The 27,219-nt window shown below is 37.4% G+C and overlaps 1 protein-coding gene across 11 annotated transcripts in view; it reads right to left on the bottom strand.

Annotated features, from left to right (window-relative positions):
- Window positions 1-27,219, bottom strand: part of KIF13A (kinesin family member 13A) — a 108,852-nt gene that overhangs the window by 44,708 nt on the left and 36,925 nt on the right. For 10 of the 11 annotated variants that reach the window (XM_071736351.1, XM_071736344.1, XM_071736343.1 and 7 more), the window contains exons 3-11: window positions 23,564-23,576; window positions 17,371-17,431; window positions 10,280-10,372; window positions 9,591-9,771; window positions 8,554-8,641; window positions 6,984-7,118; window positions 6,365-6,477; window positions 1,283-1,394; window positions 680-892 (exon numbers count right to left, since the gene is read on the bottom strand). In XM_071736351.1, the coding sequence (XP_071592452.1) occupies window positions 680-892; window positions 1,283-1,394; window positions 6,365-6,477; window positions 6,984-7,118; window positions 8,554-8,641; window positions 9,591-9,771; window positions 10,280-10,372; window positions 17,371-17,431; window positions 23,564-23,576 (1,009 nt within the window). The remainder of the gene's footprint in view (window positions 1-679; window positions 893-1,282; window positions 1,395-6,364; window positions 6,478-6,983; window positions 7,119-8,553; window positions 8,642-9,590; window positions 9,772-10,279; window positions 10,373-17,370; window positions 17,432-23,563; window positions 23,577-27,219) is intronic. The other variant, XM_071736350.1, reaches the window with a different exon arrangement.

The raw sequence follows: 27,219 nt of genomic DNA, 5'->3' as shown, positions 1-27,219 counted from the left end.
GACACAATTCTGTTCTTTTTCCACCAGTATTCTGTGCCTTGCCTGAAGAGATAAAAACTACTTTCCTACAGTGCAGTGCTTAGTTTCTCAAGATGTCACCAAGTAAATAACCAACCCCAATACTTTACCCTCCAATTAGAACTAGAAATCTAAGACAAGTAGCAGACACAGAGTGTTAACTGTTAAGGAAGTAAAGCAAATTGCTGATGATTTCAGTGTTGCAGTTTTGACAATTTTTAGATTACAAATGTCAAGAAGGTAAATGTTCCACATATTCTGTAGTCCAATACCTGGTTTCTGGCTTTTCACACTTTTCTGTTTGACAGTATAAAATACATAGTCCATCAATGCAAAAAAATTCTGCTAAAAACTCTACAGAATGAACCTGTACTCTAGTGTTTATCAGTGCTGCATCAATTATTGCTTGACAACAAGTTCTTCAGGAACAGTCTATTCTAACCAGGGTCACCATCAGTTCAATGTTTTCATTAAGAAGTTATTAAAATAAATAAACATTATGTTGGCTTTACTTCAGGAAACAAGGTTAATTATTTTAAAAAAAATAAAATGCAAGGCTTCCTTTCCTCCTTTTGTAACAATTAAAAAGCAAGCTAGTCTTTCATCCAGAGTCTGGTATTTCCTTGGGAAACTGTTTACATTCTACTGCAAATACCATTACCTCAGCTTGTGAGAGCTGTTCTTTCAGTTTTTCAACTTCTTCACGTAACTCTCTGATGACCCTAGCATTTGGATCTTCATTCACCACAGCATGATTAACTATCCTTTTGGCTCTGTCTGCATATCTCAGAGTGGAGAGTGTTTCTTCATAGTTGTCTGCTGCTGGACTAATTGTGGCTATCATGGCAGTTTGGCTGTTTCCTCCCAAGTTGTCCTGTAGAGCGCACCCACAGAAAGTTTGAAGGTTAAAAATTGTTCTGAGACGATGCAATATTTTTACAAAGATACTTAAAAATACAACACTCACTATTTAGACAATGAAAGGCACTCTGGATGGAAATTAACCATTTTGATCCATAAACATTTCCAGCCATCTCCACCAGCTTTGATTTTGTGGTGACTGAAAACAGCCAAACAGGATTTTACACTGAATTCGCACAAAATACACTTAGCTGTCCATATTACTTGGAAAAGCTTACAGATAGGAGATCTCCTCAGCTCATCTCTTAAAAGAGATGAGAAGTCCCCTACATATTGTTTGCTACAATGATTTGACAAACTTAACTACTAAGCTGACACCTTGTGAATAGAAAATGCTAATTACCTTGAGAAGCCAAGTGAGTACAGAGTCTCTGTAAGGCACAAACTTGTTTTTCCCCTTTCCTGCTGCTTGGTCAGCAAGTGATGATATGACCAAGCCCAGTGTTGAAAGTGATCTATAAATGAAACATAGCAGAATGGCTTTAACACATATTCCAAAAGTAGATTTAATAAAACACAGAAAAGGGAATTTGGTAAAGAGCTTAATCCATTCTCTGCAGAATTTCACATCTGATTTTTTAAATACCAGAATAATTTAAGTTGGAAATGACCACAAGAGATCAGCTAGCCCACTGCCCTGCTCCAAACATAACAGTGTTTTTATTAAAGTTACACATTTGGAAGAAAAAAATGCTATCTACATTGTTTCATCTCATCTGGTATTAAGAACAGGTTCCAGGAAGACTAAGACTAATATTATTCATGTATTTAAAATAGTTCCAAAAATGTAAAGCAGATGGCTTCAGTACATCATTAATTACTGTATTTTATTAAACATCTACCTTTCCTCAGAGACTAAAAATATTTCTATCATGGACACTGCTGTATGACACTGTTAGGAATGAGTGCTGGCAGCACAGCAAGAATGCCCTGTCTCTAGGAACAGTGTTTCAAGAGCCCTGGCTTAACAACAGACTAAAACTGAACAATTTTCCAGCCATAAGGAAGCATCCTCAAGACAAAGCCATCAGTGGCCCAGGAGAACCAGTCTGCCTGGTGATCCTCTAACTAATCTGCCCTCACCCAAGGACGGATACTGCTCATCAGAAGACACTGATTAGGAGGTCCCTTGACAAGTGAATTGATTTATAATTAAGGTGGTAGTTACTTGAGGGGAATCGACCAATCTCCCAATTATAAAAATGCTGCACAACCATTACAGAGAAAAGCCCTCAGACTGCTGATCAGCCATCTCAAACACCACTCTAGAATTTTTAAGAAAATACAGATACTTCATTCCTTTTGGTACACGTACCACTTCTGCCAACAAGGGTAAGTGTATTAGCAACATGTGTGAAGCATCTGTGCGTTATATAATCCAATTGTAACACGACCCCGTGTAAATTTTAAGTGACATCAAGGCTCTTGGGGTGAGTATGTTTAAAATAATGAGCTGGTTCAGAAGCCTGAGAAGATTAAACAGATGCCTAAGGGATTTTAAAAGTGCTGAAATCCAAGAGCATACTGGTCTGTCATACTCATGCTCAATTACCAGCTACTCTTGATAACTACCAAGGAAAATTTCAGCAGCTTCGCAATTAGACAGGCAAATCTCTAATTGTACTGTTCCACTTCGTACTTCTGAGTTTTCTTTTCAAAGAAATAGTAGTGTTTTAGTTGATAGGCATTTCTTGTACTATATTTGTAACAGGACCTTAGTGCTGCTTGAAAATACCAGTGGTTCAGAAATAACATTTAGAAAATGACAAAACGGTTGCAGAAGAACATTCAAGGAAGAAATCTGAGGGCAGAGTAACAAGAAACACTACATGTGTCACAAAAGATGTCCCATACTGTGTATAGCACAAAGTGCAATGAAGATATAGCATAGGCTTGAAAACAAAATTAAAAGAGAGAACACTCTCATTTTCTAAATTTGTCTACAGGATAAATTCCCAATTCACCTCTGAAAACTTCACAGTATAAAGGACAGTTAGTTACAGCTTGTGATCTAAACAAAAGCCTTACAACCTCTGAAAGCTTGTGGGGAAAGACAGGGGAGAGAGAATTTGTTCTTGCCTCCAGTCTCTGGTCTCCACAGACAGAGATGACAGTGTGCTAAACATGAAAGAACAAACACCAGGATGCTGTATGCTGCTCCATAGCAACCTCCTACAGCACCCAACTGAATAGCACCACCACCATACTCCAAATGGACCCCATCTTCAAGGTAAGCAAAGTAAAAAATTCACCCTGGCCTATTTTCCTCTGATTCCTCCTTCCCTCTCTAAAAATGACAGGAAATGTGAAAACTAAACCAAAAAACTAAGGGAGGGGGAAGAAAAAGACACCCACGAGAGATATAAAAAAGCCTAACACTGCGAACTATTTCTCAGTAGGACTGCAACACCAATTTGAGTTACGGGTACTCTATTTTAATGAACAGGAAATTATAAACTACAGTTTATTTACACAGAGTTAAAAAAATGTTATTTCTGCTCCTTATAACTACTGATTTTATTTTAAGACTGTCAACATCTGCAACAAAAGCCAAAATGAGTCATTTACATATTCTGCTTGAGATTGCATAATACAGGGCTTTTTAAAGGAAAGAAGTAGAGGAAATGACTACCCAACAAACTAACAACAGGACTCATCAGGTGCTTTGCTTCATGCTAAACGATGCATCAGAGATCTGTCACTACTTTGATCTTATCTCACACCACCTATACAATGAATCAACCTCAGCAGATAGCACAGCAGACTGAGGCTGTTCAGATGCAGCAGTGAGTGAGCTCAGGAGGTGCAAAAGCCCAGGAAGGTGCCATCTCTGTACACCCTGTTCTCCTTACTTCTCCTCCTCCAGCATGACCAGCCTGCCCTTGCTAATAGGGGTAAGAAGCTTGCACACTCCTACTAAGGGCCCAAGTTTGTGGCATTTTAGGTAGGTGGTGCTTCCTCACTGCAGCTCCATTCCTCTGTTCTCAAATGACACCTACTCAAGCTATATCTGTACAATTTACAACCAAACTCCATTTCATCCTGGAGTCTGACCTGTCCAGGCTCATTCCTTCCCTCGCCTACATTTTAAAGGCTTCTTTGTGCATTCTCCATTTAAATGGAAAACAGCTATGATTTTACTAATCAGAGCTAAGATTGCAACTGCACACAGAAAGTATTCTTATCCACTGACAGCTCATTTATTCTGCTTCCTACTACTACTGTATTCTAGAAGTTCTTTGACTACACCACACAGAGTTGTTAACCACCTGTATTTTTATGCTTGGTACGGGAACTAGTACGTCCTGGGGAGGAACAAGCACATCTCACTTTGCTGTCATGTATGACAAATCCCCCCAAAACATCAATAATAAAGAGCAGACATCCAGCACCTTCACCAAGGCAGCTGTGCATCAGCTCTGAGAAAAAAACAGACCTAATCTTTATTAAAACTTCATGATAATGTTAACAATATGACACAACTCTCCACTGTTTCAATAAGTGGGAGAGCAATCTATCTCCTCCCCTCTGCAACATGCTGTCCCAAAATATAATTTTGTGTTATATAAGAGTTATAATAAGTGTTTACAACAGGATGAGTTGTGGGATGAAGCAGCAGCTACCAAGAGTCCTGAGCCAGGTTTCATGCACAGAACAGATAGCAGAGAACCTGAAGAGCCTGGGTGAATGTCACACGATGCAGTTTCAGTATAAAAACCAAATACGTTATTTCCACATTCTTCTTCAAGGCAATGAAACATACAGCAAGCAACAGATTTATTTGCCAGGTAATTTTGAACAGCTCTATTTTTTTATCTCATTAAACATAGTACATGCTACCAATCCACATTACTGTTTTATTCAGAAAAGAATAAAAAAATAATTAAAAAAAAGATTTGACATAGTAAGGTATTTACATATCTGTATCATACCAGAGAAGATTGTCTTTCCCTAATAAGTAAGGTTCATCACATCTTACACAATGCTCTCTGAAAAACTAGTCTAGTAAAAGATGTATATATGAAATTTGAGGCTTCCAGTAAGAGACAAGTTTCATTAAAGCCCCAAGTAACAGCAAAAATCTAACACAAGACAGACACCAAGCACAGCACCAACATTCCTCTTGCCTACCAATTCCAAAAGAGATTTTTAATTGCAAACACTTAATAAATTGAGAAAGCAATACAAACTTATAGCATATAAAATTGATGAGAAATGTAGAGCTGTTCACTTTTGGTTTTAAACAGGAAAGTTTGGTGCTTGCTTCAACTGTTGTCAAAGAGGTTCAGCATGGGCAAAATAGCCTTCCATTACTGCAGCAATGCCCTAGAAGTTTAATACTGAATAACCATCCTAAGACCAAAAAAAAGAAGTCTGTTATCTATAGCTAAACTTGCAGCTTGTTAATAGATGTTGGGAGAGCAGGCATTTGAATTATTTCCCAAGAATTAGAAAGAAATGTTTAGTTTCACCTTTCTGATGCAAAATACAAATACACTTTCTAGTAAAAAACATCTGAACTTAACTAGAAACCTATGGGATAAAGGTAGAATACCTGCCATTGGGCAAACAGAGCCACATGATTTTGTTTCACAAGGACTACACCAGTGTTAAACACAAAGTTGATTAGAAATTAACCCAGAACATGTGAACATGTTCAAACTCTAATAATAAGTAATTCTAGATCACTTAAACTATGAATGCTGTTCAAACACACTTTATGCTGTCACTTTAAATACCAAAATATTTCATAACATTTTAAAATTAAACTGAAAAAGCAGCAGCTTTTGATGTAGCAGTGAAACCCTTTCTTTCCCAGGAGAATTAGTGTGTTTAAGACAACAGTAATAGTGGGCTAAATTTTTGCTTTTGGGCAACAATACGGTAATTACAGTAAAAAAAAGTGCCTCGAAACTTGTCATTGCTTGTGTACAAATGCCTGAGGCACTGCTAAACTGACAAAGATTCATTCTGATCTGGTTTTCTTAAACAGTGAGTTATACTCTTACATATTTTAATACATGTTGGAACCAAGCCATTCAACTCTGCAACTTTGCATTCTTCCTTTAGCTGTTGATGAGACAAACACATGAGCCTGAGGACAGGGTGTATAAATGAATCACAAAAGGTATATGCTTAATTAAAGAGTGCTGCTGTCACTTTTTCCAGATAAAATTCATACAGCCCTCATCTGAGTCAAGTATGAATCAAGGTCCCCTATGCCAATGTAAGGAAACACACGGTGCTTGGCAGAGAGCAGCTTAAAGAACTCTATCAGTATCAGGGAACTGAAAAAGCCACATCAAACTGCTTCTGATGAGGTCTATAATTTGAGCTGACTTGTAACAAGCACACCACGAGATGAGGCCAAGAAAACAACAGTGATTCTTGCAAGATTAAGCTTCACAGCCTGTGTATGTCTTACTTGTTTATGTTGCTGCCTTCCTTCAGACGTTCTCCTGCAGCTCCTGTTTTGGACACTCTCTCGCTCCCAGCCAAATCCACCAGGCTGACCTTGCTGACTTTCTCTCCAGAATTCTGCACAGATGGGACATGGGAGAACAACAGCTAAGAAACATGAGCACAAAGTGCTAAGATGTCTGACACTGACACCATGAAACACTGTTCTTCAGAATAAAAGTTAAAAGTATCCAATTCAAGGTATGAGAGAAAAGGTTTTTTAGCTCTGTAAAAGCCAATCTTATTTTATACTAAAATATATAGGGCTGAAGCACTACTGAACCAGAATCAGCTGTATGGTAACATCAACCTTACTGGCAGAGCATACTGTTAAAACATACCAATCTCAGCAATAGTTAAGACCTAAGACAGGTTTCACGGTGGCAAAAAGGTCTTAAAATGTGATCCCACTGTTTGCTTCATCTAGTGTGCTTCCTCAGGGTTCTCTCAATCTTACGGTCTCACCAGTATTACTTTGACTACTGGACCCTGTGGCACTGAAGGTAGAAGCACAGCTAAAGAGGTAATTTGTGTGGAAGAAGAGTTTACCACAACTTCATGAATTAATCAAGAGAAATACATACACCAGAATGCAGGTCATAAAGTGTCTGAGTCACTATAATATTGAATACAGCATGAGACCGGCTGCTTTCTTCATTCATGTTGGTTGCTGCAACTGTTCGTGATTTGTTTCCCTCTGACATCAGTGACTCAATATCCTAGAGCAAAAAAAGTAAAAAATTATGCCAGGATAAAACCAAGATTTTGTGCCTGCTGAACAAAATCCTCATCTAAATAGAAGGGTGTATATGTGTGGGAAAGAGGAAAAAGGTAAGGTAATGAGTAAATTCCTTGCACGTTTTGAGATGTACAGAGGCTATGTAATATGTTTTAAGTGCTGCACTTAAAAGCCCAGCAACTACATCTAAAGCACTTTCTCCTTATCTGGTGCTGAAATATGTTGGCAACATCCGCATTACAGATCATATTTTTTAACTCCAGTAATCAGGCCAGCACAGATCTACTCACACAAGTTAACACAATGCATCTCTTTACTGAATTGCACTAACAGCATCTTCACTTAATTGCCTCCAAGGTTTATCTCACTTGGAGCCTGTACACTTCCCATGAACATAAAATAAAAAAAAAGACAACTATGCTGAGTCCGATATATGTGCTTGCTAAGTCTTCCAAGATAGTTTCACAAAAGTAATCTGACAAAATTAGGTATGAAAAATATGTCATAGAATCTTAATAATGGAGGTGTGCTTTCAAAGCCTGCAATTCACCACAGAAGCTGCAAAAGAAGTTTTTGTAACTCTACAATATGCACAGGTATTTAAAGAAAAAAACCAAACCATAAAAACCTAAAACGGTTCCTACATAATACTAAACATAGAATGAACAGTTTTAAAAACCATTTCCAAATCAGTTTCCTCATGAAAAGAAAGGACTATGCAATTTATACAACTGCAAGTTTTAGTTATTTCCACTGTAGCTACAGCAGTTCAATCGCCTCTACAATACTGATTTATTTATTATAGAATAGTTTGGGTTGAAAGGGACCTTTAAAGGTCTCTGCAGTAAGCAGGGGCATTTTCAAATAGATCAGATTGCTCAGAGCCCCATCCAACCTGACCCTGAATGTTTTTACCGCCTCTCTGGGCAACCTGTTCCAGTGTCTCACCACCCTCGCTGGAAAAAAAAACCCCACAAATTCTTTCTTGTACCTAGTCTAAAACTACCCTCTTAGAGTTGTCCTTGTCCTATCACTACATATACTTGTAAAAAAAAATATCCCTGTATGAAATAAGAGGTGGTATTCAACAACAAAATCAAAGGGAGTATTAGAAGACTAATATTCTTATTTTAGAAGCCTCGCATTTCCTGTGTCAAAGAAAATTGGTGTATCCTGGATGCACTGAAAAGTGCAAAATAAAGCAATATCACTATTATACTTTTAACCAACATAAAGGGAAATCGGAAGCTTTTATATGAAATAAATGTTCCTGAAGCACTAGAGAAGAACTTTGCAATTGCCAGAGATCATAAACACTCGAGAACCAAAATGTCTGGACAGGCTAGTTTAGCTCTTGTAAGACTTCTATTGCTTATATATAGGGTGTTCTTTGTAAACTTGTCACTGAGATTTACCTCAAAGTTTGTAACAGCCAGCTGAGACAGCCCATCCACATAGGGCCCCAATACTTTGTGCTCTCGAACCTTAAGGGACTGACGACTCCTATGAAAGAAAGTAGACTTTATGTACACTCCACTAATGTGTGAACTTTATTGAAAAACTAAAATTATAGTACGAAATTAGAAGAATCCTCTATATTGCAGAAGCCTTCCAGGGTTGTTGTAACAAATTAATAATAAAGACTCAAATTAATCTAATTGGTTTTAATCTGTACACATAAATTATTTTTAATTTGTGATTGAAACAAAACTTGAAATGCTTTATGTGGCAGAAAGAATGCTGACAAAAAAGGAAACAAAAAAACTCCCCCCTCCTCCCACCAATTTGCTAAAGCAAATTCTTCTTGACTTTTTCCACACTTTACTAATGTATATCAAGTGAGTCTCAAATCTACCTTTTTAACTGACTTGCACGCTTCTTCACCTAGTTCAATTGTTTTCAGGAATTATATATAACAACATCCAGCCCAACAAACCCCATCAAACTATCTTTTGCCTAGACACCTGCAAGCCAGGCAGCCTAATCAGTACAACTGTGTAGGCCAGACAGAAGAATGAGTGCCAGGAATATATTTTGAGGTGTTATGCTTCCACATTCAAAAGGCTCAAACCAGGTAAAGAGAACCAGGTTGTAAATAAGCTTCAAACACCTTTTACTTGATGAAACATCTTATCTGAATACAGTATGGATTAGATGGCAAAAAACATCCCAGAATTTGCTTGTAGATAGTCTTGCTTTCTGGCAGTAAACTACTTCATACAGTATTTGTATTCACTATGACGGTATCCTAATATTTAAATTGATCCACACCAGTTAGTACTTCATATCCAAGCTCTTCTTTCTGGTGTTTTGTATCTAACCCTTTCTAAGGAGGTCATATAAACACAAATTCGGGAAAAAAAACCTTCTCAAGGACTTCAAAAAGTGATTTCTACTTTTATAGTTCCAAACAAAACCAAGGAGGGCTGTGGGGACAAATGAAGTTACTCACCCTTTTGGGTCAAGCAGATCTCTGACTTTCTCATTGTAGATTTCCATATAGGACACTTCGACTTTAAAGGAATGAGATTCATTTTCTTCCACAGAGATTCTCTGAAATAAAGCACAACAGAGCCGTGGGATCAGACCCAGCTGCTCTGCATTGCCCATCATTGAAAAGGATTTTCCTGAACCTAAGGGAAGAAAGGAGAAGAAAATGCTTTAGACTGCAGTTTCTGAACTACTCATTTGTTCAAGAAGCACATTTTAATTCTCTTGGTTTTACTCCAGAAGCCTATACAACATGACATTCTATTCCAGACAGATAGCTAACTCTTTTGACTACAAGGTACAGGAAAACAACAATAGAAATTATTTTAAAGGTTTTATTCATTAGGGCCATTAGTTGGGACCTCTTTGAACACACTCAAACACAAAAGGCTGAATGAGCATTTGGTACGAACTACTTCTTTTAGACTTTGAAAGTGGCCCCAACAAGTATTAACTAGGGGCATATTTACAAAGCTACTTTAAGAATTTTACATTATCCCCAGCTGTATGAAATGTTTAACATTAACACTATGGTTTACAAATATAAGTTCTTTTTTTTTAATAGAATCTATTTTAATATTTATTACTTTTTCTTCACATTCCCCGTGTCCACAATAAGTTTTCTCTTCCCTTTTATCACAAGATGCCCACCTGTCTGTCCATAGGCAAAAATACAAGCATTATATCCCTGAAAGGCCTTTTCAAGAATTCCTTCTCCAAGGCACTTGAACACCACTTCTTGACCTAGAAAATAATTATTTTAAAGTTTATTTTAAATTCAGTAACAGACTAAAGTTTACTGAAAGCAAGAAAAAAGGTTTGCAAGTTATTTTTAACATTAGGCGCACTGATGAACAAATTATTTTACATACAACTGAGTGAAAAGTTCAAAACTTTTCTGGAACTAGCCCAATAGCTGTCTCTGTGTTTAAATATATTGCTTATTTTCCTGTGAAGGGAGCAGTTATTTGAAAGATATCATATAAACTGAATGCTTAGAAAATAACACAGATGTCTAAATTTTGGATTAAGTGTAAATTATGAAATTAATATTCATTAATTACAAACTATACCCAAGAGTTCTGTAACTCTTGCAATGAAACCTATTAGTGAACTAGGTTACTAGATGCACAACAAATATCATGCTAGAAACAGCAGTAGTTATTTTCTTGGGAACTAGGCTGGTTTCACCATAACCTATTATGATTCACCCTGTGGCAAGGTGATGCTAGAACCAAGATAAAAGCATTCCAATGACATTTAGGTGGGAAGTGCATATTAGGAGTTGGGGATATATTCTGATAAACCTGTAGTTTGAAACATCTCTTGCAGAATTTCTTAGTCTGAAAACTGTTACCTAGGCAGATTTTAGATGCACTTCAATCTTGCAGATGTAGAAGATGAAAACAGGCATAGCAGTTGGTTTTTTTAATAGGAAAAAGGAGAATTTGTACACTACCAGAGGGCTAATGGGTTGTCTGCTTTGAGTTCTGACCAGAGAATTAACCAGCTGTGTGTACATGAAACCAGCAGAGCTGAGCTAATGACAGTATTTATCTACCTTGTAGTGTTTGGTTTTAATCTGCCTGGTGACTTTCTGAACATCTATGATCAGCTGCATCTCTCATTTTGGTAATTTAGTTTCAGCAGTTGTTATTTACAGTAAATTATTTTGTACAGTGAATGCAACAGTGACTTCCATAGTTCTGAAATGGAACATACTGACATAAAAAAAATACCTAGCTATACATTTATACATTGCATGAGTACATTTACAACCTATGAAATTTAACAGCAAAAAAATTCCTGCGGAACCTGTGGAATGATTTACAGACATGTAAACAGTGAAACAGAGAACAGGACTAAAACATACTACATTACTTTGATTTAACTTTAACCTAATTTGTTCTCTGCTGTAAAGGAAAAAGTAGTGGAGTGATGTCCCATCAAAGAGCCTTTGTGTATCTTTTCAGTTGAATTTCTAAAATTCTGAAGTGTTCCTGGATTAACACAGTTCAGACATGCTGAATACAGGAATTAAAACCAGGCAAGAATCTGCTGCACTCCAGAAAAACTCTTATCTCCTTGCCCATGCACATTCATTCAGTTCTCATGTGACTTATGATCATTTGGTCACTTTATATCTATGTTGAAAGCATTGTTCAATAACCTGGAAATAGCTATGGAGAATACTAAACTACTGAAGAATGCATGAAGAGAATATAACAAGAGAAGGTTTTAATAAGAACTTAAAACACACAAAAACAGAACAAAAATACACAACATTTCAGAACGGCACCTGAGGGAACATTTTTAAGTTATCAAATATCAAAGAGGCAAGGAGCCACTTACAATCTTGCCAAACAAGAACATAAAATGAAGCAAAGACTGAAACCAAGTATAAGCATCACATGAAAAATGCATATATATTCCACAATAATTGTGACTGGAGAATCAAGCACTTTGTCAGAAAAGGAAAAAAATTTTATTACCCTCTTTCCACCAGCAAAAAGGTAACCTTCACATTTCCCAAGAAAAACCAGATAGTAAAATGTTACAAATCTCTGCATAATCATGATAACCGTAAGACCTACAGAGCATCTTACTGCTAAATACGAGGAAAAGAACCCAGTTTGAATCTCACTGGAAAAGCTGGGTTATTTTTTTCAAGAAGATAAATTTTTTTCAAACAGTCAACACGAAAACTCAAAGTCAATTGGATACCAATATATAATTCTCAAACAGTGGTTTTAGTTTTTAAGAGCTCAGGAATACAAAGATAGACACATGGGTCATTAAGGAATGATTTTTATGGTAACCAAATTATCATGAATATAATAAAATTTGTTTTTAAGTGCACTCACAGAAAAGAATATAATATTAAACTTCAGTTATAGTTATTTATCATTTTGCTAATGCAGTGCACTGTAGAGGGTAGCAGCATATCAACCACAAGATTTTGCAATTTTTCATTATGCAATCTCACTGCTTCTCTCATTAATTTTTGAAGTGGGTCTGCAAACTGATTAAAAAGATCTATATTATACAGAATTATGTTCATGTGCACTTATGGTGCAGGCTCCACTGTCTACAATACTGCATTTCTGGTTTGCTATATACTACCTTCAATTAATACTTTTGCTTATATACAGGGCATTTCAGCACGGACACGTAGTGGAAGAGGTAAACTGTGGTTTTAACTTGACTCTAAATTAATCTACAGGAAAAGGGTGAAATACGGAAGAAAAAAAAAACAAAATACAAACCACACGCTATTTTTAATTTATTTAGTTAACAGAAGGATTTTCCCTACACCAACCTTTAAGACAGGAATTCCCAATCTTCCAGCTGGATAAGTCCATATAACTTCTTACAGAGGCCACAGAAGGCCAGACACTGAAACAATTCTCCTCTCTCCCAGCTTTTTTGTAGAACATGGGCAAGCCTTGGGTGCCTGACACATGTGCAAGGTGGGGAAAGGAAACCCAAGGTTGTCAGGAAGCCTGGGGTGAGCATTTTCTCACAGGTCAGGATCTCGTCTCCCATCCCTTTGAGGTAAGAGGAGCAGAGCCTGCTGATTTGTTCTTGCAGACAACAGTTCAAACAGTAGTTTCCTTTACTTTAAGGAGCAAGATTGTTAACCTAGAATCACCCAGTGATAAAGCTTATCAAACAATGCTGCTGGATGCTCTGTAACTTCAGTAGCACTGCTACCCATGTAGCACTGTCTCTAGAGTGGCAAGGTGGGAAACCCTGCTAACCAAAAGTGGTGGATGTCACTTGGTTCTGAAAGCATTCTGAAAAGCAGTTTCAAGATAATATGGAAACCTCTTCCACTTTTACCAGACAGCTACAGCCATCTTCATAACTTCAAGGCATTATTTATACATTTTGATAAGCACAACTGCAAGCCTGATGCCAACAGCAGAAAAATCTAAAGAAGATCAAATTGGTATCTCTCAATCTCTCAGAGTGCAACTTCCAGCAGGAGACTGACCCAAGAATTCTTCCATCAGCTCTCAGAACTGAGTATTTTCAGATGTTCAGCATTCCAACATGGCTCTTGACCTTCCTCCATAAACATGTAAACCAAGGTAATGACACTGAAGATCTCAGCATTCAAAATGGTATCTGACTTAATGAAAGCTAAAGGAAACCCATCATCCTCTCAGACTTACATGTTAAGATATACAAGTCCTGTAACTTTCAAATGCCACACTTGTGCTATTACTACACATCAAGGGTATTTAAAATGTCATTTGGAAGCAGAAACATCTTTTCATATCTTCTCTACTGAAATAGCTGGGTATTTCACTGGCAAAAATATAAAAATCAGTAAAGGTAGCAAAGTATGTCCGTGCTAATGGTGTGTTAATAGTGGTTATTAAATTATTAAGAATTCTAAAATAAAACCTTCACATTACCTACCCATAAAACTGTACATGAAAATCTTAGTTGGAATCTCTAAGCCACCATGAATTATTAGAACATTTACATTTGGAAAATGGGTAAGATTAAAAAAAAAGTCCCTGAAAACAGAAAGATAAGTACATACATGCAAGAATACAACAGCCATCATTTTCATAATGAGCTACTAAAGTATTCTCTCTTGTATCTCCTTGCTCTTTTCCTTCTATTCCTCCAAGTCATCTCATTACAGTTTCCCAGGTGCTGACTAGGAGATCTGATCTGATGAGTATTCCTATGGAAACCTACACATTGCAGAAGAATTCTAGGACCCGTTCTCACAATCTTCAAAATACAAATTTTACAGTTAAAGATTAAACATTCTCAAATTTGCTAGACTGGAGACTCAGAAGCAGGAAAAGGGAGGGGCAGAAAAACAGCCACACCCTTTACAACAAGATTCCCTTTAAGGGCAGTTACAGACTCCTATAAGATTGACCCAGTGGCAAACACCTTCAGGATATACTGTAACGAAAAAAAAATGAGTTTTACTGTCTTGTTTTTAGATTTCTAGTATTTCTAGTTCACAACATTCTGAAATAGAGGTATTTGTCTCCTACTTGCACAGATTCAGACAGCTATGTGATGACTGCAACATTATGACACATCACTTCTGCTCTTGAACTCCACCCCTTAGAGGGCAAAACCAGCTAGAACCAAGTAGCGCTGGTGAGGCCACACCTTGAGTCCTGTGTCCAGTTCTGGGCCCCTCAGCTGAGGAAGGATATCGAGGTCATGGAGCAGGTCCAAAGGAGGGCAACCAGGCTGGTGAAGGGACTCAAGCACAGATCCTATGAGGAGAGGCTGAGGGAGCTGGGGCTGTTCAGCCTGGAGAAGAGGAGGCTCAGGGGAGACCTCATCACTCTCTACAACTCCCTGAAAGGAGGGTGTAGCCAGGGGGGGGTTGGTCTCTTTTCCCAGGCAACTCTCAGCAAGACAAGAGGGCACGGTCTCAAGTTGTGCCAGGGGAGGTTTAGGTTGGATATTAGAAAGAATTTCTTACGGAGACGGTGATCAGACATTGGGTTGGGCTGCCCAGGGAAGTAGTGGATTCTCTGCCCCTGGAGGTATTCAAAAAGAGACTGGATGTGGCACTGACAGCAGTAGTGGATCAAGGGCTGGACTTGATGATTTCAGAGGTCCCTTCCAACCCAGCCAATTCTATGATTCTATAAGTAACTTGTTAGGTACAACAGTGAACAGTCAGCCTCTTTATGGCTTCACCTCCAACCCAGAACATGTTAAGCAAATCTTGACAGCAATAAATTGCAATTGGTTCCATGATCTAACAGTTAAACTAAAACTCAGATGTATGGGAATCAGAATCATTAAAAGCCCCGCTGCACAATAATTTTAAAAGGATCTCTCTAAAATGGGAATTAAGAGAATCTTAACAAGAACTTAAAATCGCAACCACTCGCATCATAAAACTACTGCAACCTAGCCACACTGACAAGTACTGACAAAGCACTGGCATCTAATATTCAAAGCCTTAATCCACTAAAAAGTCTCAAGTACTTCATATTTGGTACTGTAATATCTAGGCTTTACATGCCTGACCATTGCAGTGCTAAAACCATACCAAGTTTTCCAGAACATCTAAAAGTCACCTGTCAGCTGCGTGATACAGAATTAAGTCCTGCATACTATGTAGCCTCCTCTAAAAAACAAGGAAGAGCAAACCAGAGTGGTTTCTCCCACATAACAGATTAAGCAGGAGAGACAGAACTACATGCAGACAGACGCTCCTGTCTGCTCAAAACACACAATTTGCAATCTGTCATGCAGGCAGAAGTGTGCAGTTTTTTAAGCCAGTTGCCTGATTTGTTTTCTTCAAAGCAGGTGCTGAGGAAGCATTGGTCAGCATATATATTTCTCATATAAAACTAAAGCTTAGTCCAAAGACAGGTGTTTGGCCTTCGAGCACAATGCAGCTTGAAGAAGCAGATCTGAGATATAAGGCCAAATGTGAGACAACTTAAGCAGTTTGAGAAAAATCCACGATCAAATGAATACAGGCTGTCTTCCTTGGAACAGACTTGCCTAAGTGCTACAGGAGTTATTTATACCATCTCTTGAATCGTTCCCAAACTGAAGAGCTTCTTTCCTTCCTTTTTAAGATCCACTTCACTGCAAACTGCAACAATAGGCTCTTACTGTTGTTGAGGCTTGTGAAAAGAATTCTTTGTTCTCCTATCTGAGAATTTCTCAGTGTCCTATAGTTCAGAGCTGTTATTTTTCTCTATGAGCTTTTGAAGGAAAGCAGGTGTGTTGTTATCCCCAGACTGACTCTTGTCCAGTTCAAGTCAATAAACAAATGGTAGGTAGTAAAGCTATTGTGCTCAAAACACCTCTGGTTAACCTACCAGATAAAACTCACTCCTTTTCCAGATCAAGGCAAACTCATTCTCTTCTGTAACCATATTCCCTTCCTTTCTAAAAAATCTATTTCACCAACTCTACCATCCTGAACTATGAACACTGCAGTGCATGGTTCAGTGCAAATGCAGTCACTGAGATGACTCAACAAAGATCATTTCCTGAAGAAACCTATTTTTGCTCATTCAAGTAAGAAGTACAGCAGAATTTGTGATTACGTGCAACTGTTAAGATTTGGGATTTTACACCAGGGGCTACAGCAGCCAGAGATGTATTTTAGCAGAAGTACATGACAGTTCATTTATCAAACCACTGATCTCAAACTTTCAGCTAATTAACTATATCAACCTTTGAGATCTCTTATGGGCCACAAAACTTCATAATACGACTAAAGTGAATGTGTTTGGGGATTTTTTTTTTCTCCTTTCCATGGACCAGAGCCTTGAAATTCCAGTGTTCAGAGCTGTCTCTATGAAAACAAGTCCTCTTATGAGGTATAAATATGCTAATGCACAAATCCAGTTATGAGAAAACCACCTACCACAATTACAATCTTGCCTGGATTCTCCAGCTTTTGGGAGGAAGGAGTCACAAAAATAAAACTTTGTTTTAAGTGACACAAACAATCTCACAAAAGGCTCTTCCAAAGGACAAAAAAAGGAACTCTATAGCTTAGATGTAAAACTATTCCTCCTGAACAAGGCACCTCGAAGCTTGTATTCCTCCTAAACTGAGGCACTAGCTCTCAGATGACTTAACCCCTATAAAAATGAGAAGTCTGCTTCTGTGAAGATGTCAATTGAGCATGACAGTATGAAATGTAAAAAATCCTCCACAAAACAAACCCCCAAGCTCTCAGGTGTTATCAAATTATTTACATTTTCAATGCAGTTTACCTGCGTATTTTGTGGTGTTTGATTCATCCATGGACCAGAAGCAGTAATCAAAGGCAAACACCTGTAGAAGCACATAAAAAGACAAATTAGGAAATCTGGCTACATGATATTTCTCTTAAAGCAGTACAAATCCATGACTATTTAATTGCAGTTAGACTCTAATGTTTTGGTGGACCCTGAATCAGAACTGTAAAAAGGCTTCAGCAGCAGAAATACATCTGGGAAATCCTGAGAGCTGCAGAACAGCAACAATACTTTTCTATCTGTATTATACACAACACAAAATACTGTTTACTGTACCCCTTAATACAGACTTCAAAACACAACCAAAGCTAACAATTAGCTCCACTCTACTCCAGGCACCAATGCTGACAGAAGTTTTCTGCCAAAAGTAATGAAACAGCATTGAATGTATTTGATATACAAAACTTGGCAAGATGACTGTTTAGCAGACATCAATACAAGATGCACTAAAGTTTTACTGTGGGTTGGACTTCTGATGCTTTAAGAGCATTATTATTTACAAGCCTAAGGGGCAAATAAATAGTATTAGATTACCTGCCTAAAATAAAGAGTACAGTACTGGATCTCAATAGATGAAGTTGAAAAACTACAAGTAGAAGAAGCAGCTACATTAGACAAGCTATCAAGAGCCTGCTCCAATGAAGACTTAAAATCAGTTCAGTCACAAATTCCAGCTGGACAGAAACAGAATGAGATTCAATATTGTGTTCAGTAGATTTGTGGAACTGGAACAATGTCCTGTAAAACCACTTAATACATTGGGATTTGATCCAAGTTATTTTTTCTGCACATTTCAGTACATCACAGTACAGACATTTAACACTGCCACAAACACACCTTAAGCTCCAGTGTATTTCTCAGACTTTACCATGGTAAACTGACTGTGGTTGAGTTAACGATATAGATCGTACTGATTCTTTTTTAATTTGGGGATTCCAAGAGGTGGGGGAAAAAAGCCAAACAACTTTCTTTACCAAAGCTTTGGGCCAATATTTTCTTTGCCTTGTCTTCCAAGAGCTGACCTCCTTAGTGAGGCAAACCATGCAGCTCAATGGAACGCAAGAGCCACAGGCTCTATGTAGCAGGAATGCCTCATTCCCTGCAAGACAAACTGTGAAGTGAGGAAGAAGATGGATCACTTCCTCTTTATTTTTGGGGATGTAGAACATCTGGGAATCCCTGCTATTGCAGAACTACTACGTAATATGATCTATATGTATGTCATAACCTAACTCTTCCCAAAATTTATGTTTCTGAAAGTATTTCAGAAGGATAAAACGAAGTAGTCAGTAACCTCGCTTCCTTCCCTTCCCCCTACCTTAACATAAAACACATCAAATGGCCTGAGAGAAGACTCAGTACAGAGAAAAGACTTACTCCACAAGAGTAAAGTGAGTTCTGGAATCCCCTTCTGAAGAGAAAACAAACAAACAAAACCCCATAATAATAATCGTCTAACAGGGAGGTCTGAGTCACTTACTGAAGCACGAGCAGAAAGACACAATGAGTCACAATGTTCCCTGCTGTGACTAAGTCGAAAGTATGGTTTTGCCACTGGACTCCAAGCAAAATGCAGCAGTTACTTCACTTTATCTTCAGACCCCCACATAAGTAGGGAGCATTTTACATGACTTTCGAACATCTGTCAACTGTGCTTCCAATCTAACCATAAAGAACACTCCTCAATAAGAATGCTCTAACCCTTTTCCTGACTTTATACAGTCCAAGAGCGAGTGTTTCCCTTCTCACATTCCATTTCCATGGACATTTTCCTCACAGGACCTGGTAACAACACCTAATTTCTCAGTGATCAAATGACAAGCAGTTCAATTAAAAAACAAAAACAAAAAACAAAATTAAAACACAAAAAAAACCACCCAAAAAACCACCCAACCAAACAAAACAACCCACCCCAAACTAAAAAACAGTTGTAACACCAGATGCTCATTCCTTCCCCGAAAACCAAGTGTCACATGCAGTATATCTGACAGCCCAGTTAAAAAGGTTACCCAGCTACAAATGCTCATGTGTAATGACTTAAATGTCAATACAGTACTACTGTAGGCCAATTTAATCTATTGTGCTACACATTTTCCCCTTTGTTAACATGGAAAATCACAACAGGATTAATCAGTTTAAAACCTGATCTTGCAAAGAGGTGTTAAAAACTACAATACGTGCTTGTGGCTAAGTGTTTCTTATAGCCAAGTAGTTTTTAATTGGATTTTTTTTCTAAAAACATAAAAAACTGGTCACACTGTTTTAAAAGTTCAAAAATGATAATGCAATAGAAAGAGAAAAATTCTGTCTCACAAAAAAGCAAATGTAAATAAAGCATTTTAGTATGTTTTCATACTAAACATAAGAAGCCAGGACATGGACTTAGTCTATTTATAAAACCTATTGTGGAAAATTGCCAAATCCTTCTAACATAAGTGACAAGATAATTTTTTAAATAGTGTCAGGCAAAAAGTGGAAACTGCTGGAGCATGCACCATCTGCAAAACATGTAGTGCAGCTGCAGTAAAACTCCCTTCTCTGTAAAACAAGTATATAAACATTTAAAGGATTACTTTGATTGCCGATGACAAAACAGCAAACAGCAACATCTCAGGCAACAATAGCCTAAGGAAGCACCTGACCAAAGTAATTTTCAGGACAACTCAGATCTTTGGGAAAACAGATTTCAAATGCAAGAATTAACAGAGTAAGAAATAGTGCAGACAAAACCAAGAAAGTTGCCCAAATCGGTGAGGCTCTTCTGCATGCACATAGCAAAGGAATTTTGTGGGAATGCAGGACAATGTCCTCTACATAAAGAGGGACCCTTTTGATCATCTTGTCTGAAGATACATGATACAGAACCTATGCTGTGATGAAGAACAAAAAACCCTTTAAGTCTCATCTAAGGTACTCCCTTCTTTCTCCCATCTTCGCTGCTTAGTCTTCCTTGAATATTAAAATGGTGGGTATTACTTTTCATAGGAATATACAGAATAATCTTTTTTTCGTACTATTTTTTTCTTTTCAAGATCAATTTCCCTGAAGAAGGTATTAAACCCTTGTCAATATGACTATCATAGCAATGAGAAGTTCTCTTAATGCTAAAGTCTCAGGCTCAATGGCCAATACTCAAACTTAGCATTACTGGGCATAGAAAATACCATTTTAGCTTTTTGATGAAAAACTGTGCTAACCAACTTGTACCAAAAGTATTATCAACCAACTGTATCAAAACTACTACTGAAAGGTATTGGAACAGAAATCTGTGAGACACAAAAAGAGCTTCTTAAGCTTCAAGCACCCTCCGTGAATTAGTTTTTAAACTACATTTTGGAAAACCTATTCCAGTTAAGTGTTTTAGCACTAAATGAAAAAAGCAAATAATTTTTGTTTGAAGCTTAAAATTTTTAAATTGTGACCTTTATCTCCACTAAGATTTCCTGAGCTCTCAGTTTTTCTTCCAAGCATTTTGAGTAAGTCTCTATGACTATATGGACTAGTACTTCTTTCCTACTGCTCTGATGTCAATTCTATAGCCACTCTACCAGGAAGCTTAATGTATTTTCAGAAGGTAAGCAAAATGGAAAAACCATGAAAGACAGGTATACACCCACCTCACCCATCTGAGCAGGTTGGCATGAAACCACAAGCAGGCAAATTCACACAGGTGTTGGCCAGTTCTCACAACCTTACGCAAAATTATCCTGGGCTTTTCAATTACAAAGGGAACTAACAAACAAGCCTTAAATCTTTTCTATTTTTGCAAGAATCTGTACCTCATACTTCATTCTAGCAGCTAAAAAAAAAAGCTAGATAAAAGATGCCAAGAAATTGCCATGCAAGAGTAGCAGCATGTGTGGGTTTTTCCCCAGCTCTACTATTCCAGTGTTTGACACTGCACAGTATTTTCAGTCTGGCCACTGGAAAAAAGTTTGGACATCCCATTTACAGACATCTAGAAATAGCAGAGTAACAGACAGAACTACAAGTAATGAAACAATTCACCAGGACAGATCTTGAACAATTGGAAGTCCATAGTAAAAATAGGTCTATGTGATCTTGGTATGTAATCATTGTATATTCATTACAAGAATTTTACTTCACAAACATATCCAAAAGGGAAGTCAGGAGAAAGAATTAGGCACAATCAAGTGCCAAGACTGTATTCAGAGTCAACGTAAGTGTGCATATTACCCTGGGTAACAGAGTTATATAGGTGACATTTCTAGGTGACAGAGAACAACACTCAAAATGTTAGTAACTATTAAAACTGAAAGAAAATACTTATTCTGGTAACAAAAAAGCTTAAGTAAAAAATATGGGGCTTTGATCCAGGTTTCCCAGAAAATGCCAGCAAAGCTGTTGGTTATTATTTTGCTAACAAGACATCTAGAGCTTATGGCTTCCACATCAAAAGAGTGATGCGGGTTCACTCATCTGCCACATCAGTGAAAAATCTAGAGTTTTGTCTCTAATTCATCTGTATCTGTGTCTTAAAATGAGATTGCAGATTTCAGATTAGAAGGGGCTATTGTGCCTGACTGCTACAAAGCAGTAATTTTCTCATAGAATCAGAAAAGCCAAGGGGTATTAGCATTTTAAAAAGCCCAAACAGTATTCCGCAGAGCCCCTAGTCAATGGTTTGAAGAATTATTAATCTTAAAGGTTTACATGCAGGTAAACTTATGGGAACTACTTACAGGTAATGAGTACCACATCCAATCTTAATTATTTACCATGTTAAACCACGTGACATCATTAATTTAAGAAAGAGTCTGATTTCATATTCATTATCAGTTGTTTTGAAGCCTAATCCCCAGTCTAGACTAGACAGAGTCTGGGGCTTCAAGTATTTAGCAATGCATTGCCCAGACTGAACACTACCCCTAACGTACACTGTCTATGCATCCATACAAGACCATAAATGCACAGCTAACATGTTTATTAGCCATTTCCATATGAAAGGAAAAATCAGTGCAGGATACCATTTTAAACTTTAATTATGAGTGTTATTAATTTTCACCTGCCACGACTGTATATTACATATTTTTTATTTGGTTTTTTTCCAAATATGATTGCTTAAATTAAAGCTAAAATAGTTTGTTCAATAGTTCATTCCCATTCTGGGAATAAGGCATTATTTACTAAGAAGTTATTCTCTTCCAACACTTAAAAATTAATTAAAACAACAGAAATGTACATTTATATATATATGTATGCACACACACAGGTAATGAACTACATGAAGTAGTTGTCTGAGTCAAAGTAGATTTACACCCATATAAGACAGACATATGGATCAATATCCATCCCACTTTCTATTCCCAAAAGGCCTACAGAATGCCCAGCTACACTGGCAGAAGTCTCATGAGACTTGCATACAGTTTCTTGAAGAACACATCAAAGAGAATAATGGAAACCAAAGCCTCATTTCAGAGCTAACTAGAGCTTTTTGCTGTAAAAAGTACCATCCAATAGAAAGGATAAAATTAACACTAAATTGCTGAAGCAGGATACCAATACAGTATTTTGCATGTGCTAAGACATAGTTGACCCAGTCCTTGAATCTTATCTTTGCCCAGCCCTGTACCAATACTGTATTTCTCATCCTAGTAAGGCTCCTTCTTTATCTCAATAGATAGATAGCACTCATTGTCCCTCCCTCCACCTGCATGACAAACAACACAGAGAATCTTTTCTATGCAAATCCTGGGGCATTTTAACCAATTTTACACAAATTTGTAATTGATTACATTGAGGAATTAATAACAAGAACAGTTTGGTTTTTACTAGATATATTTTGCCACCTTAGAAAAACTCGATACTTGATTAAAGCATTGTAACTTCTAAGCAGAATTATGTGCAATGAAATGTTTTATACAATACTTATGTGTTCTTTCAAATGTTTTTATAAATGTGTTAAAATCATGGCTTGCCCTGATCACAGATTTAACAAGCATGTGCCTTGCCTGGATGTCAGTTAAATTAAAATGCATACTTCTGGAATTATGAAGTCTTTAACTTAAGTATGAGGAATAGATTTTTATTAATGCGTTTTTTTTTATCAAAGCTGTATGGATCACACACTACAGAAGCACACCTAACACTTATGTATTGCTCAATATTTTCAAGCAGGTACAAACGCAAAAAGAGACAAACTACTTACCTTAGGTGGTTTTCTAGATGATTGGCAAAAAATCAGCAATGATGAGAAGTATGAATACACCATTCAAACAAAGGCACCAAAGAAAAAGAAAAGAAACAAAGTCAGTGTACATCATTACTATAATATGAATTTTTTTGTAATCTGGAATGTATTCAATAATAATTAGATGACTAGATATTTATATGATACATCACAGATATTTAGCCAGTAAGTACTAATTAATAATAGATACCCACATTAAAATGTCAGGTTCCTTATACATATAAAAATCTAAGAGCCCTGAGTCCCAGAAGAAGGATGAGCATCAATTTTACTTTATCATGGGAGCCAAAATACAAGCCATCATTTGGAGCAAACAAACTGAGCCTGCAAAATGTCAGACCAAGGTGCAAGGGTGAACCTCTGCTGACTTCAGCAGTGGTGAACAAGCAAGAGCAAGGTGAGAGTCAAACAAATCTTTCTTGTAGAGATTCTAGAAATGTGAAGACCAATAAACCACTGTTTTCCCTAGCTGCAGAAAGAGTAGGGCATAGGCAGTCAACACAAAAACACCACTGCCCTTCATGCACAACTCCAATGAGAGATGCCAGAAACAAAGCAGAGACAATAAACACCCAAACTAAAGACACCAGCTCAGAGTACTTCAAGTTGTCCTTCAATGCTTTTATGCTTATTCTGGCAGCTGTATGGCCACATAGTAAGGTAAATCATTTTGTGTTTTTTCTGGTGGGATCTGTTTCAAGTGAGTTTGCTGTCTCACTCTGCAGCCCTGTGCTAGAGAGGGGGTGAAAATAAAGCGCAGAATTAGACTGACTTAGACCATTCAAGAAAACTACAACCTTAGGCACATGTTTAAATTACATATTGAAGTAAGCCTGAGGTGACACAGAGAAGAAATTTACACTTGTTCTTCACATCTAGAAAAAAAAATATACAGATGTGGATGGAGAAAAAAACCCACAATCAGACTGGTCTACAGACAAACAGAGAAAGTAGTAAGGTTTATAAGGATGTGGACAAAAGATTTCTATCTACCCAGCAAGGCATACTGCACAAAATTCAAAGATACCAAGAGGCTTCAGTCTCAGTTCAGAAACACAAACTTTCATCACGTATGAACCCCATCAAGTCAGAGGGGACGAAATAACACTTGAGCAGTTTTCTTAGCAACCCACAATACAATGGCTCAGCAAAAAAAAGATGATGAGAAGCAAAACCACAAGCACTTTATGCAATCTTTTCTGCCTACTCTCAGCTCATACCTCAGATGACATGACTGCCCAGACCAGGAGTTACATAGCTGGTATATGGCACTGGTAGAATGCAAACACACTTTGCCTCAGAGCCAAACCACTCACAGCAGCTTTACCCTTTCATTAATGGTGACTACACAGGCTCAGCTCATTGCTAACTCATGCCCAGGTGGCTCAGAACTTCTGCAGAACACACTCTTATCTAACTGAAAAATACATTTAGCTATACCATTAATATTTTTCCCTTTAAATGAATTTTCAGCTGTGATGGGAGTGCAATGTCTAGCCAGAGTTCCAGCACCAACTCTGAACTTCCAGTTCCTAAGTGAAAGAGAAGTTCCTATCCAAGGAAGTCACCCAATTTTTTTTGGAAGCTTTTAAATACACATGTATCTTGAAAAATAATTTCAGAATACACCAGCTTTTCTGCCAGACTGATGCACAGTTTAGCAGAAGCCCTAAATAGTTTAACTGAAGTGAAAAAATGACAGAAAGCTTATCTCTTATAAGAGATCAATCAGACTCACAAGCCCGAACTGGAAAAGGTACAACAAGTCACTGACATAAATGAAAGGTCTGACACATTTCTTAAGATATTTACTCAAGCAATGCAAGCCATTACCTTTTAGGAAGCTTCTTATTTTCCTCTGATGTTCATTTTAAGAAAAAACGTAACAGTGACTTTTTAAACCACTGGTGGACAGCAGAGCTTCCCAGTTGGAAGCAAGATGCTCATCACTGATCTTCACAGAATTACAGAATGCTAGGGGTTGGAAGGGACATCTGGAAATCATTTAGTCCAACTTCCCTTCTGGATTTCAAAAGAGTTTCCTATTGTATGTCACACTCAATAGCCAAAGAGGCTGGAGCAGTAAAGACCAAGCTACCAACTGCACAAGTCACCTGCTAGCATCACAGGCAGCAACATTATTAAGAGGCTCTAGAATATGCCACCTGTATTGCCTTACAGGATAGATTTTTTGAGCTATTTGGAAATTCCACCTAGCCATTATCCTGGCAATGATTCAGACAGAGAGGCTCCAGAACACTTTCTTAAATCAAAGGACTAAGACTAACAAATAAAGAATTGTTTACAGTTTATGGCAACTCACATCTGTAGCAGCTTGAAGATGTACTATAAAATTTGCATTAGTCTCAAACAATTTTTCACATAAGTTTTTCGATGTTTTTTTTTCTTAGCATGTGCTTCATGGTTTCTTTTCTGGCAGCTCTCAGCTTCATAAATAATTAGATCTTTCTGAATTTTTACCAAACACTGACAAAACATGGTAATTTGGTGTCACATCTGGGGTGGGTGAGGGCAAAGACAGCAGATCAGGGGAGATACAACAAGTACAATGTTTATTTCCCACAGCTTTAAAATCCGTGTCTAATCATCCATGGTGTCAATGACAATGTGTAAGTATTGCTGTGGGATGACAACAAAATGTCCTCTAAAGTGGAAAGCTAGCACACTTCAAGATATTATCAGTTACCTGATGTTGTAATACATCTACGTAAGAGGAGATTTTGGTTTAACCTGACAAAAGGTATCTTCCACCTGCACACTCAGATGGAAGACTGAGTTTTCTCATATGCCTAGGACTCAAAACCAAAGCAAATACCACTGAGAGCTTGAAAAATACCTTTCCAGGTCTGAGTAAAAGTATGTATTTCAATGACTACAGCCCACTGAGTTTCTGAATCTCCTCCTGCCTTTGTCCTTGGGCCATCATGACTTTAGGAAAATACCACTAGAATGATTTAAATTTAACTTTTCTTAGCACTGGGTCTGCTGAGGTCTACTCCTAGAATCTCAGGCTTTATCTTTTGCAACAGTATTAAGCCTCTCCTGTCCTGCTTGGCTAACAAACATCAAGATTGCAGGGTGTACAATTATCTCAAATTCTTATTCAGAAGACAAACATTTTCTACAAAGCCTTCTGCTGCTAAAACTAAACTCATAATGCTTCTCACATTTGCTAAGAGAATTCATCCACAAAATGTCAATTCCAATGTTCAACACTAGTTAAACTAGTAGAATGAATGAGAACAGGTCTTCACTGCATTCATATTTTCTCTCTACTATCTACCCACTCAGTGCCTGTGACAACACACAATGAAAGGAGTGCACTTGCCTAGTACTTTAACAACAAAGGTTGTTCCTTTTTTTTCTTTTTTTAACTAACTACATTCATTTCACAGGCAATCTCCCTTTGCCATACGAAAAGCAGATTTATGCTGGCACTATATATTCTGACTAAAAAACTAGTCCCATGCTATAGGAAGCAACAGAAGACACTGTGAGCTTCCAGAAGTATATGATACTGTTACTTTAAAGACTTAAGAATTTTTAGAACTATATCAATGAGAATTTTTTTTTATTCCACAGCCAGCACTGTC

The sequence above is a fragment of the Heliangelus exortis genome, chromosome 2 (genome assembly GCF_036169615.1).
Source record: "Heliangelus exortis chromosome 2, bHelExo1.hap1, whole genome shotgun sequence".
Lineage (NCBI taxonomy): Eukaryota > Metazoa > Chordata > Aves > Apodiformes > Trochilidae > Heliangelus > Heliangelus exortis.
The sequence above is the reverse complement of the archived record's forward strand: the minus strand, read 5'-3'. Positions and strand labels throughout refer to the sequence as shown.